General features: G+C 30.7%; 1 protein-coding gene across 1 annotated transcript in view; it reads right to left on the reverse strand.

Annotated features, from left to right (window-relative positions):
• Positions 1-7,863: 7,863 nt before the first annotated feature.
• The window catches only part of LOC145332096 (uncharacterized), a 31,512-nt gene continuing 25,861 nt past the window's right edge, over positions 7,864-13,514 (reverse strand). The window contains exons 17-19 of the mRNA XM_080177028.1: positions 10,132-10,198; positions 9,725-9,828; positions 7,864-8,934 (exon numbers count right to left, since the gene is read on the reverse strand). Coding sequence (XP_080033154.1) covers positions 9,802-9,828; positions 10,132-10,198 — 94 coding nt within the window. The 3' untranslated portion in view covers positions 7,864-8,934; positions 9,725-9,801. The remainder of the gene's footprint in view (positions 8,935-9,724; positions 9,829-10,131; positions 10,199-13,514) is intronic.

Below are 13,514 nucleotides of genomic sequence, written 5' to 3' on the forward strand. Positions count from 1 at the left end.
GCACCGACTAGCTGTTTCAAAAAATATTATAAAAGTTAGAACACCTTCTTTTCAAAAATATACTATTATTGCTTTAATTTGACGTACGGAATTGTCATTTATATATGTATATATATTTATAGTAGTTACGTTACTTAAAAGTTTGTTTCTACTATAAAGTTTATTTAGAACTAAGAATATTAATTGTAAATTCTGCTTGCTTGGCAAATTTTTATGAAATTATGTCATGCAGGACCAGGGGCGTCCAAGCTTTTTATTTTGGGGGGGGTAAAATTTTTTTAAGGGGGGGGTAATTTGGTTTTGGGGGGGGTAAAATGGCGCGCGAAGCGCGCCGCAAATTTTTTTTACCCCCCCCAAAATTTTTACCCCGGGGGTAAAATTTGCTTGGGGGGGGTAATTACCCCCCCTGAAATCTGTTGGCAGGGGTAAAATTTGTTTACCCCCCCCAAAATTTACCCCCGGGGTAAAATTTTTGGGGGGGGTAATTTAAATTTTCTAAAAAATTTAGTATTAAAAATGCGCGCGAAGCGCGCAAAAATTTTTTTCGTTAAAGATTTTCTATTTTGGGGGGAGTATTTACCCCCCCAAAATGGTTTTGGGGGGGTAAATACCATTACCCCCCCCCCCTTGGACGCCTATGTGCAGGACATAGAAAAATATCCCACATACTAAAGTAATTGGATGTTTGTTTGTATTTGTGTGTGTGTGTGCGTGTGAATGTTTGTCCTTTAAGATCTTGGAAACCACTGAACCAATTTTTTTACCCATGAGCTTTTAGGCTATCATCCCTAATCCTATATAATCCCTTAAATTTTTAAGGGATGTGTTGACATCCCCCTTCTCCGGCATCCCTGATTTTTAATATTTACAAATAGGGCTCTATATAACATAATTAGTAAACTTCCCTGGAAGGCAGAACTCTTAGAGATTACCAGTTTCTAAGATCTTTTATCTTTTATAAGAAACTACTTTTATCGTAGCTAGATAAGACAACTTTGAACTAATAACAAAATATTTCTAGAACCTATGAGAAGCGTGATTCTATTGCTTTAAGGGTTTACAGAAAATTAAAATTCTGATGTACTATTTACATTGTACATGTACATACATAAAGTGATGCAAGGGGAAATTGGAATTCAATAAGATTTTGGAATTTGAATATTAGGGGAAATTAAATAAGTACAGTTACCCAAAAAACATTTTTGTATAATGTAGCATGACTATTTTATTATAAGTGTATTAAGGTACGGATATTAGCAGATTTTGATTATTTAATTCATAGATCATCAAAAGTTTTTTTATAAACTCTAGATGCTAGAGGTGTAGCCTCTAGTCCTATTATATAAGTAGTAAGGTTTTTATTGTCTGTAGCTTAAGATTTTAAATACTGAACAGATTGAGTTCTCTATTATATGAAATTTTCTTACAGGTCCCTGGATGGTTTTAGGCTTTTATTTTAGAAAACTGCCCTACTTTCCATACTCTTCTTATACATAGCTCCTAGATGCTAGGTGCGCAACCGCTAATCCTAGAGACTACAGTCAATCTACAGAATTCATTCTCCACTAGTAAAGATGGATATAGGTTCCTATAGAAAATGTAGTTGTAAAAATTATGGTTTTTACAACTATTTTTGGCCTTCCTTCATCGAATACAGAGCTTTTTGATGCTAAGAGCGCATCCGATAAAACCAATCATTAGACCTCATAATAGAAAACCTAAGCTTTAAAACAAGGATGACAACAATCATAATCTGAAACCATAACAAAGTCTAACAAAGTATACTGTAAAGGGTTATCTTCACAATAAAAAAACAGCAGTCTATCTCAAATAGCAGCCAAGAAATTTGTATTTTCCTTGTAGCGTTACGGATCGACGGACTTACGGACAGACAAAGAGAGATGATTTCAGACTGTATTCGCTACTAAAAAAATTGTTAAGGTTGGCAACATCCTACGTCTCGTATAAATCGTAATAAAAACTAAAGTAAAATATTTTTACATAAAGAAAAGAATGCTTTTTACATTTTAGTTGACATCATAACTTAATTAATTTAGCTTATATATATTCATGCTTTTCACCCGCCATCGTAGCTCAACATGTATCATATCCGCTCGTCGTCGGGGTAGTTATATGTTCGAATCTCGGCCCGACAGAGCCTTATAACTAAAGACGTTAAAATGGTTTCTGCGGCTGTTTTGTCAGGTGCGCGACATAAATAGTCAGAGTAGAGAGAATGCCTTGGCCCGTAAACAGGAGCAACGCATTACAGTTAGGACTTCTCAGACAAAGGTTGTGCAATGGAAGGGTTGTTTTCTGTTGATTGTTACTTAACCTTATATCCCTCGGTGTTATGAGTATCGCATCTCATAAGAATCCAGATGATGCTCTGGATTCTCTGAGATGGTCACTTAAAAATCGAAGGAGAAATCCGCCCTTTAGCGGTAAAGGTTAAAGTAGAGCTACTTTATAGTAAGGGCTTATAAATCTTTTTTTTATGGGTTTTATCTTTCTAGTGGACTTGACTGTTCTTGTTTAATATCTTTAATATATTTCTCTAACATAAGAAGATTAAAGTTGTGCAATTTTAGTAGATTTTAAAGAAAATCTTTGGTATATAATAAAACTATCATTTAATTGAAAATAGATTTTTTTATATTTAGCAATTAACAGAGAGGGGAGGGGGGGGGGGACTGTACAAGGGACTGTAAATTATACTGGTACTCAAAGTTATATCAGAATGTTATCTCTTTCAATGGCTTAATAACTTTTGGCAATTGGCAAATACCTTAAGATGTCTGGTAATAAGAATCCATACAATCTTTTATTTTGTGCTGTTATCAAAACAACATAGGAGGACTACAGCTATAGTGTGAAGTGCTGGAAAATGTCATATGTGACGTCATAAAAATACGTCTAAATCCATCTCTTTTTTAGGGGTTTTCTTTCTCACTTCTCCACTTATCCCTTCTTTTTAGACGTATTTTAATGTCGTCACACATGACACTTGCCAGCGCTTCCTATAGTGTCACTATATTGTCATGTCTACAAAAATGTCATTCATGGCCATTTTTAAAAGCAAAGCTTTCGTATGATTAGCTTAGGTCCGTCCATGCGGCCGTAATACGTTATTTTGGCATGTTAGAATTGTCCTATCGAATTCAAACTTACCCAGTCGTGTTTAAAATTGTAATAAGGGTAGAAATAATATGTCTTTAAAAATATTGATATAAAAAGACCAAGCTATTATTGCTTGATTGCTAAAATCGTAATATATCTTTATGTCTTCGAATAGTGTATTTTTAAAAGCTATACTTTTCTATAATTAGGGTCGGTTCGTCCGTACGTACGTACGTCTGGAACGGATAGCTTTTTTCGTTAATTTTGGCATGTTAGAATTGTCCTATCGATTTTAAACTTTCCATGGTGATTCCTGTAGTAGTTAGGTAAGATTAAGTAAGCGTAGCTACTCTATAATCATTACCAGAATGTCCGTACGTCCGTTTTAAACAAATTGATTTTTAAATTTTTAACAACAAATTTTTATGCGATCTAATTGTCCGATTGATCTGATTTTTGGTATACTGATTCCCGGGACAACAAAATACAATATCAAGTTAAGCAACTCTATAATCAAGTCCTAAAATGTAAGTATGTCCATAAACATTATCCTGTATCAAGCAGTTTTTCAACAAGTTTACTTACAATTTTGCTTCGACGTTTAGACATTTCTATTCTGATTATTCAGTTCTGACACTTTACAAGTGTTTATGTCCGTCTGTCGTACCGTTTCAGTGCTTCGCTTTTATGGATGTTGTTTATCCTTGTTTATAGATAGGTTGAAAAACATACTAACTTGAAAATAAATAACATACTTTTAACATTTTTTGTTGATGATTTTATTGATAATTAAATATGCTAGGTTAACTTTGGATATTTGTATAAGTCATGTGTATTAAAACAAGGTTAATATCCATAAAAACAAGGTTAAACAAATTTGAAGAAGAGAAAAGCGTAAATAGTAAAAATCTGGAATATTATTTAGAAATATGTTTATACTCATATATGCTTTTTAAGATGGACAGCCTAAAATTTTGGTGAAAAATATCTGTACCAATGAGCATTACATGTACACTTTACTTGGTCCGTCAGTCAGTCGAACATGCTTCATAATTTCTTTTTTCTCTTTTGTGATTTTTATGATTTTACGCCTATTCTATCTTTCTATTTCTTTTTTTTATGAGAACTGAAATTCTGCTGTGAGTATTGGTGCAAAAAATATGACGTAACAAAAAAAAAATAGCCAATGAGAGGCCGTTATTGACCAATGGCGGCAATGGTAGTGGACTCTCATTGGCTAATTTTTTTTGTTACGTCATATTTTTTGCACCAATACTCACAGCATCCTGTATAATTCACTTTGTCCGTTTTTTCATCCCTTTTGTGCTTACCTTGCAATATATGTTGTCCTTGTTATTATATTTTGTCTATTTTTTAGAAACCCATTTCACGAATAATTAGTAATTAAGTTATCATGTTTTTATGATGTACCTTCTACGAATTCTAAAGCAAGGCTAAATCAAAGTAGGCAGTGCGTGCAATTTTATAGGTAAGAGTCATTTCTGTGTGACAGTGTGTGTTAATGTGTGTGTGTGTGTGTGTATGTGTATTGTGTATGTGAATTACACATAAAACTTTAGCAACTTTTTGCCCGGCGCATCACAGAGAAGCTACATATGTAGGTTTTCTTTTTATAATTTGGGCGGTCCATACTTTCTTAACGGAGAGCTCTTATTGTCAATAAAGGTATGTTAGAATTGTCCTATTGATTCCAAACTTGGCATGGTGATTCCCGTTACAGGTTCAGCTGATTGCTGGAATAATTGATATTATTTTGACCTTACGTGGGATTTAAAATATTTGTTTTTATGGATATTCTTATCCTTTTTTGTGCAGCTAATATGAGTAAAAACAAAGATTATATCCATGTCAAATACTTTATTTAAGTCTAAAATGCAAAAATTGAATATTTCTCACTAATCGCGCTTTATGCAGGGATTTTAATCATTTTATTGTTTTTATATCGTAGGAATAGTTCGACACCATAATTGGTATAGAGTGTTGAATTTTTGGGACAAAATACTAGATTTCTTAATTTTTATAATATAATAATTCAGCTATAATTAGTTGAATTTCTTAAGAATATTGTCCAAAAATATCGTCGCTCATAATATGAATAAAATTATGTTTATTATCGGTTATCTTTGAAATACATTTGTGTCAAAAAATTGATTTTTGTAAAGTTTTCAAGTCACTGACTTACATATTAATATTTAAGTAAAATTAAGAGGTTTAATCTAAGCTTTCTAATTTTACATGTTTCATTAGTTTTAGCATTAACCTATTTTCATATTTTTGCGATTTACAGATATTTTACACAAGGGTGTCAACTTTCATGATTAGCAAATCTCTTGGATGTAAAAATAAGAGCAGCAAAGCACTTGAAAGGTTGAATAACAGACATAAATTCTCATTCCCATATAAACGACCCCTTAAATAGTGGATGTAAATATTCATTTATATCCCGGGTATCATTTTTAGAAGATTTTTAATTTTTTTTGGAAGATTTTAGAATTTTTATTAATTACTAAAAGAAAGAAAAATTATACCAGGGAAATAAATGAAATTTAAAAACCAAAATTAAACCACATTTTACTAGCATAAAAATGAGTTTTTGTTTCAATGAGAATGGGGTATTCCTGTCCAGTTTTTTGTGAATAAATGATGACCTATCGGTCCATCATATATTCCCTCGGGTAAGAAATATTTATTCCTAAACAAAAAAACTGGACAGGAATACCCCATTCAGGGGTTATCAGGGATCTAAAGGGATAAGAAAATGGCCGATATGTTCATCCGAAATTCTGATACACAAAATTACCCCTTCTTAAGATTACAAGTAATGAGTTAAACGTTTGGACACTGAATTGATGAGCAAACCAATCAGAATTCATTAGAGTCCCAAAAGTGGTTAAGCCATCTAATAAGAAAACGTTATTATACAACTTTGGGGACTAGTGTAATAAACAACCCAATGTCCCCTCCCTCCCTGGATAGTTATACCCTTATATTTTTATTTCGACTATCTTTTTACATTGCATTGGGGAGGGAAAATGAATTAATAACCCTTATTTTTTTAGTTGTGTAAGAAATAATTGTTTAACTATTAAATATATAACCTAGACCTGGTTTCAGTTGTGGGGACCTTTTTCGTTTTCTAGCAAATTTCTTTGTTGTTTTTGTACTTTCGACGCTATTGGCTGAAATTTAAAGACCCAATTCAATTCAAGTCGGCACAGGGTCCCCATCCCGTGGACATATAGTTATTCAACCCCTCTTCCCTCTGTTCTTATACTTTGAAATTAAATCTTAGTCAGTCAAGTTCTACGTTTTTTTTCTCAAAATATTTGTCCATATTTTGGGATTAAAATAATTATTTCGTCATATCCGAGTATAAAAAGCTTCAGATATGCACCAAGAACGAATTTAGGTCCATTATAAGCGAATCTTAATCTAAGACACATAGTAATGGATATAAAGTATGAGGATATTGTATAAGGTTCTCGCATACCATGGTAATATAGCTAAGGTGGATTCTTAAAAAATTTTGCCCCAATAATCGCTTAGTGGGGCAAAATTGTTTACGTGAAAAATCCACCAAAATAACATTAAAAATCTACAAAAATTAAACAAAATCATAAAAGGTTTATTAATATATGATTTTGTTTAATTTTTGTAGATTTTTAATGTGATTTTGGTGGATTTTTCACGAAAACAATTTTGCCCCACTAAGCGATTAGTGGGGCAATTTTTTTTAAAGAATCCACCTCTGGTTAATATAACGATACCCTCCACCCATCTTACCTACCCATTGAGGATTGTATTGACCAGACCAATATCTGAGGACTATATTAGCAACATAAGACGCCTGTCACCATATCCACATATAACCATTTCTACGGCACCTATGACGGGGGTTAGAACATACTGACGTAAGGACATTCATTTTTATACAGAAGCTGCGCTTCTAAAGACTTCAAAGATAATTTTGCAGCTTTTTTGATTAAAATGAATTAAATTTAAGATGTTACATGAAAAGAGAGAATAAAAAATATTACGTAGTTTCTTTTAGAAATACGTAGACATACTTTTAACAGCGCAGCTACTCTAGAATTCGACCATTATGTAAATCATTGGTAACGTGGATATATTGAAAAGGGAAAATTTGTCATTAATTTAGCTTGATATTGTGGAACTTATTTATTGGTAAATTCGTTCATCTAGAAGGAGGAGAGTGGGTGGGGTAAAGGAGGTGGTACCGGGGAGCCCGCTGCAAATTTTTATATATAAGAGAACGAACACAGTAAAAGTGTAGGACTGATTATGACGTAAAAAAAATTAGCCAATGAGAGGCCACTATAAATTTTACCATTGGTCAATAATGGCCTCTCATTGGCTAATTTTTTTTACTGTGTTCTAAGAGAACATGAAAATGTAGTGTATGATCCAAGTAATGATATAATCCTTGAGACACTTTTAGATCTACCAGTGGTTACGCCCCTAGCATCCAGAGGCTCTGAATTTAAAGGGACAGAGAGGGGCTAAGAAATAGCTTTAAACCATTTCAAGACTACTAAAGTACCTATTACCTAAAAAAGATAACAGAATCAGTTCAGCAGTTATTGAGATCTTGAGCCTCAGACAAAAATTTATATGATATGATAAGAAAAGAGCAAAACTAAATTTAAATAAAATATATTTATTATATGTATAACAAATAATAACAACAATATTAAGGTACATTATTTACATTACAATATTATTAAAATACAGGGTGTGCAAAAGTGCTAAATAATTTTCATAATTAAAAGACTTTCTAAAATTTCCTAAATTTGTTTTAAAGTACTTAAGATGATTAAAAATATGTTTTTTAAGGAACATTAAAACACTAAAAAGTATATAATATGTTAATAAATATAACAGCAAAATAACCAAAAAAAACAATAACAAAAAATAACAATCTATAACAAATAATTGACTAGCTATAGGTAAAAATGCTATTTAAACTAATGCTTCATAGGGCTTTTATGAGTTATAGTAAAAATTGCCCCTATTGTTACAAAAAAAAGGATCTAGAGCAGTTCATGGTAAAATGTTCCTGGTAATGATTATCTCAAAAAAAATCTATGAACTTTAAAGGCTGCTAATAGCCAAAAAGTGGAATGTATAATATAAATTATGCTTATTTTCTTCAATGAAGCTTTCTCTGTGCATTATTAACACGGTGTGTGGGCATTACATTATGTTCAGCCATTTGGCAGCTAGCAACCTTTAAAGTTCATATAGTTTTGAGATAATTGTTACCAGCAACATTTAACCATGAACTGCACTAGATTGCAAAAATAGCTAAAATTAAGGACTAGATCTAAGATATTTGGCGTCGAGCGAGATTGTACGATTTCAAATATAGGTATTTTTTTAACAAGCCATGGTCATAAATCATAAAAATTTATAAAAGTCAACAACAATATGAAATTTTTATCAATTATTTTGACAAATGCTATTTTAAAATCTTATTATTGTGCATTAAATTGCAATTTTTAGGGTGATGTGAAAGTTTGGTACAATTTAATTTAATGATTTTTTCAATACATATTTTTAAAAGTACAGTGTTTTTGAAAAAAAATTAGGGGATTTGGAATTCATAATCTGAATTACTGTGTTTTTTTGTGTGATAAATTATATTTTTAGCAAGTAAGTAAAAGAATACTAATTTTGGTCATATTTGAAATAAACTAATTTAAAAACAATATAAAAATAATGTTTGTTCTCAATTTGAAAAACCAATTCAGTTAGAATTCTTCCAGTATTGGCCTGAAAAGTGATCGTAAAGATTTGAAATTAATCATTTTTTAAGCTGTTCACATCCAAATAGTTGGCAGTTGGACCAAGTTTGAAAATCAATTGAATCAATAGTCTTACAACCCCCCATTTTCAAAATCGAAAAAGGTTTTGAAATATTATTTTTTTTTTTTTTTGGGGGGGGGAGGGTGATTTATCTTGGAAGGGAGGTGGTACCCAACTCAAATATAGTTTTAAACCTTCCCAGGACCTTGTAAAGGAGAACCATATCCAGTGGTTAGCGATATCCTTCGATACACACAGACAGTAAGACACACAGATATCCTTTACTTTATTAGGATAAGTTATATGAACACCCTGTTTCTTTTACTTAAGATTTTTATGAAAATTACCATACATAATACATATATAATTTATAATTGAATCAAAAGGAATTTCATTACAGACGCATTTAATAAAATTAATTATTTTTTGGTAGAAAAAAATACGTATTTAAAATTTTTCCAGTTTGACTTCGAAACCGATTAATATAAACTGGATTAGAACCGGTTCACATCCATGCTAAAAAAATCATGCATAGCATCGCATTACTGACAATTTTCCACAAATATTAAAATTATAATCATAAATAAATACCAGTTTTGTTGGTATTGGTCTTTCGGCCCTCTGGCCTGACAAAACTGGTTTTAATTTGTACGTTTTCATTTTAATATCATCGGAAAACTGCCTGTAATACAATGCGATAAAGAACTATTAAATGGAAGAAATAGATACTGACAAATCTATTAAGAAAGGATCTTACCTGGATGTTTGGAAGATTTATAGATGCAATTTATTAATTGATTAATAAACAATCAATTATTCAACCAATAAATTGATTTAGGACAGCAATGAATAAATACATTCCCTAGATATTTTATTTTTAACATTCAAACTAATTTTTTCATTTAAACTTTTTATAAAGCGACTAAAATCAATAACTTTTGTTTGAGTGTTAGATTATATTTTTCTTGAAATCAGATTTCTCTCTTACACTTAATAAAGTATTACTTTTTTCTCTTATTATTTCCTCTCCTTCTCTCTTTTCTTCTGTTTTTTCTTACAATGCAGGTTAGCTGTACATTTTGCTTATAATTATAAATAGCTTAGCTAGAATTGAGCGTAATTGTCCTTATTTAATGAAATAAAATTCAGTTTGAATATAAAATTCCTGAGATGGCACTGACTACTGAGTGATGTTTCGTCCTGTGCATGGATGGTGTCCTTGTCGTACAATCTAAAATAAATAAGAGGTTAACTCACAAACAAAACATAAATTTTACAACATATTTATTCAGACATTAGAAAGATCTTAAGGGACAGACGGACAGACAGACAGACATCAAGCTACTTTGTATTATAGATAGTTCTCCTTTACTAATGATGAAAACATTGGTTTTTGAAGATATATGTTCAAATTTATATAAATTGTCAATAGTGCAAAGCTTTATATGAATATTTTAATCAAATATACAAAAAATCTAAGATATTAAAATTTTCTTCACAATTCAAGAGTATGCTTTATTGAGCTCTATTTATTATTCTGAGAGGAAGAAATTAAATGTTTATAAATGTAAATGTGTCCATAGAATTTAATCAAAATATTTGGAGGTAATTAAAATAGATTTAAATTCTTAAAAGTGCATTTTAAAAAGCAAAGCTTTTTTATATTCATGAAAGGTCCAACCGCACGTCTGTAACGAATACCACTGATAATTTAGGCATGCCAGAATTGCTTTAACGATTAGTTTCGTTTTAGAAAGCGTTTTAACTCTTGTAGGAAGTGTTGTAATTATTAACAAAAAGTTTGTATGTCTATCTTTAACATTTTATCTTTTTTGCTTATCAAAATGAAAATTATTTGCATATTTTAATATTCGCATGTCGGTTCTTTCGATTTGTTAAGCTTCGCTTTTATGTATTGATGTTGTCATCCTTGTTAAATTAATAACATATGGCTTTTTATGTCTAATTTAAACCTCGAACATATGACAAAAGTATATTTTCGCATTTTTAAACCAATGTGTAGTTTTGTTTTTGTATTTTTCTTCAGGGAGGGAAGGGACATTGGGCTGTTTATTACCATAGGTCCTAAAGTTTTATTGTAACGTTTTCATATTCGTTGGCTTAACGACTTGGTTCATTAAGTTGAGTGTTTAAACATTTGAAACACTAATTGTAATCTACATGGAAAGTGCAATTTTTTGTATCTTCATTGGGAAAGTATATTGTATGTACATCAATTTATCGGTCATTGTCGTATCCCTATATATCCCTGTTTTTTTCACATACAACATCGATACTAAGAAATTAGCGTATCCGCAAATTGGTGCACTATCACTTGTGCAAAATTAAGAATTCATCTAAACCGCGCATTGAATTTAATCCTATAAAATTGCTGAGGCTAGCTCATGAGTTAAGGTTGCCAAAATCTTGTATATTTTATATCAATGTAGGGGTAAAATCCTGACTCCTAGACTAGCTTTAAGAATTTTATAGGATTTGTCCAATTAGTACTAAAGCAAAACTTTCCTATATAAAATCTACACAATTTTATAAATGTGCAGAACCTTTACTCAAAATGAAATCCCATCCATTTTTTACAATTGTGTCTTTAGCAAAAATTAAACATATAGCGATAGTGAACGTACACCGTGCGAATTAGTAGTAAATTGGCAAATGCCATTTTTTGTTGCCAATAAAAATTCCACTGTAAGCTTCGCAAAGAAAAACTAGGATAAAAACATTCTTAAAAGCGAAGTGAAAGCAGTGGTTTTTAATCTCCATAAGTGGTAATCTTATTTATCATTATTAAAGATGTACTCAATTGATTATTTTATAGCCAAAAATCTTACTGTAAAGAATTTATCAAGTTAAAGTACTATATTGATTCAACTAGCGGTTGCGCTCCTAGAATTTGAAAGCTCTGTATTGGAAGGGGTCGGAAAGGAAAGAAAATAGCCTAAAACTAACCCGAGACCGTTGTGAAGCTTGCCTAAAATAGAGAATTCAATCATTTCGGTAGTTATGAAGATCTTAAACTTACTACTTTATATAATACGAAAATACATACATAAATAAAGGCACACATTATAGAAAAGAATCGATAAGAAATATACTTCTAACAGTTGCAATTTTTTTGTGTTGTTGTTGGAATTTTAAACATTTTTCTCACACAATTAAATATACTGCAAAAAATATTTAAATTTTTTTATTTTATTTTTGCAGATATTTATACTCTTAACCAGGTATATTACGGGATAAGACAATTAATGTATTCATCCTTGATGATAATAATCAAAATAACCCCTTCTGTAGAATAAATAATTGATGGAAAAGTTAGGAGACTGACTTTTCGAACCAACCAATCAAAATTTTGAAAAGAAACAAATTTTTCAGCAAAATAATTGGAGGACTTGTTTTTAAAACTTTGGGCACTTTTAAAATTTGAAGTCTATTCTCTTCTCACTGGCTCTGAACATTTAGACTTTAAAAATAAAATCATATGATAATCTTTTTCAGCATAAAAAGTTTTTTTTTCTCTCAGTATATTATTGGTATTGAAATAGAGTTACAAGTGAAGCTAATCTATTGAAAGAAACACATAATTGTAAAATAGCTAATTAACAAACACCCTCTAAAAAACGAACGAATGAATTGGCAAAATCATAAATATAGAAAAGCATAGCTATTAAAATTTTAAAAATTATAAATGAAATCAACAACTCTAGATATGAAACTGTTGTGTACTGATAATAGATAATAAAATATAGATTAAGGGTTTCAACAACTCTAACATGAAACTGTTGTGTATTGATAATAGATGTTGTTCTAATTGTTGTTGTGTTGTCTTGCACATTGTTGTTGCAACAACTCTAGATATGAAACTGTGGTGTATTTATAATAGATGTTGTTCTAATTGTTGTTGTGTTGTCTTACACATTGTTGTTGCAACAACTCTAGATATGAAACTGTGGTGTATTTATAATAGATGTTGTTCTAATTGTTGTTGTGTTGTCTTATACATTGTAGTTGCAACAACTCTAGATATGAAACTCTTGTGTATTGATAATAGATGTTGTTCTATTTGTTGTTGTGTTGTTTTGCACATTGTTGTTGCAACAACTCTAACATGAAACTCTTGTGTATTGATAATAGATGTTGTTCTAATTGTTGTTGTGTTGTCTTACACATTGTTGTTGCTACCAATAATTCCCTGCTAACTTTGGTGCTCTTGTTATGACGACAGAGGGCTTTGTACAGTTATGCCGTCAATATTTAAAAGTATTGTAGTATAGTTATCCTTTTATATAAGAAATATGATTTTTTTATCCATTAGGTTATAGGTAACCAATAAACTGATTTTTATTTTTCAAACAATTTTTTTAAAAATACACTATTCTATGACATGAAGAATAAGATCTATTTCGATTTTAGAAATCACTTTTAACCAATTTTGTGTCTTGTAGAATTGAATCAAGCAATATCAGCTTGGTCGTTTTAGGTCGTTTAAAATGTCAGTTCAATGTTGTTTAGATTAACAGGGTAGTTGT

This window comes from Acartia tonsa, chromosome 11 (genome assembly GCF_053477335.1).
Source record: "Acartia tonsa isolate MP-2025a chromosome 11, ASM5347733v1, whole genome shotgun sequence".
NCBI lineage: Eukaryota > Metazoa > Arthropoda > Copepoda > Calanoida > Acartiidae > Acartia > Acartia tonsa.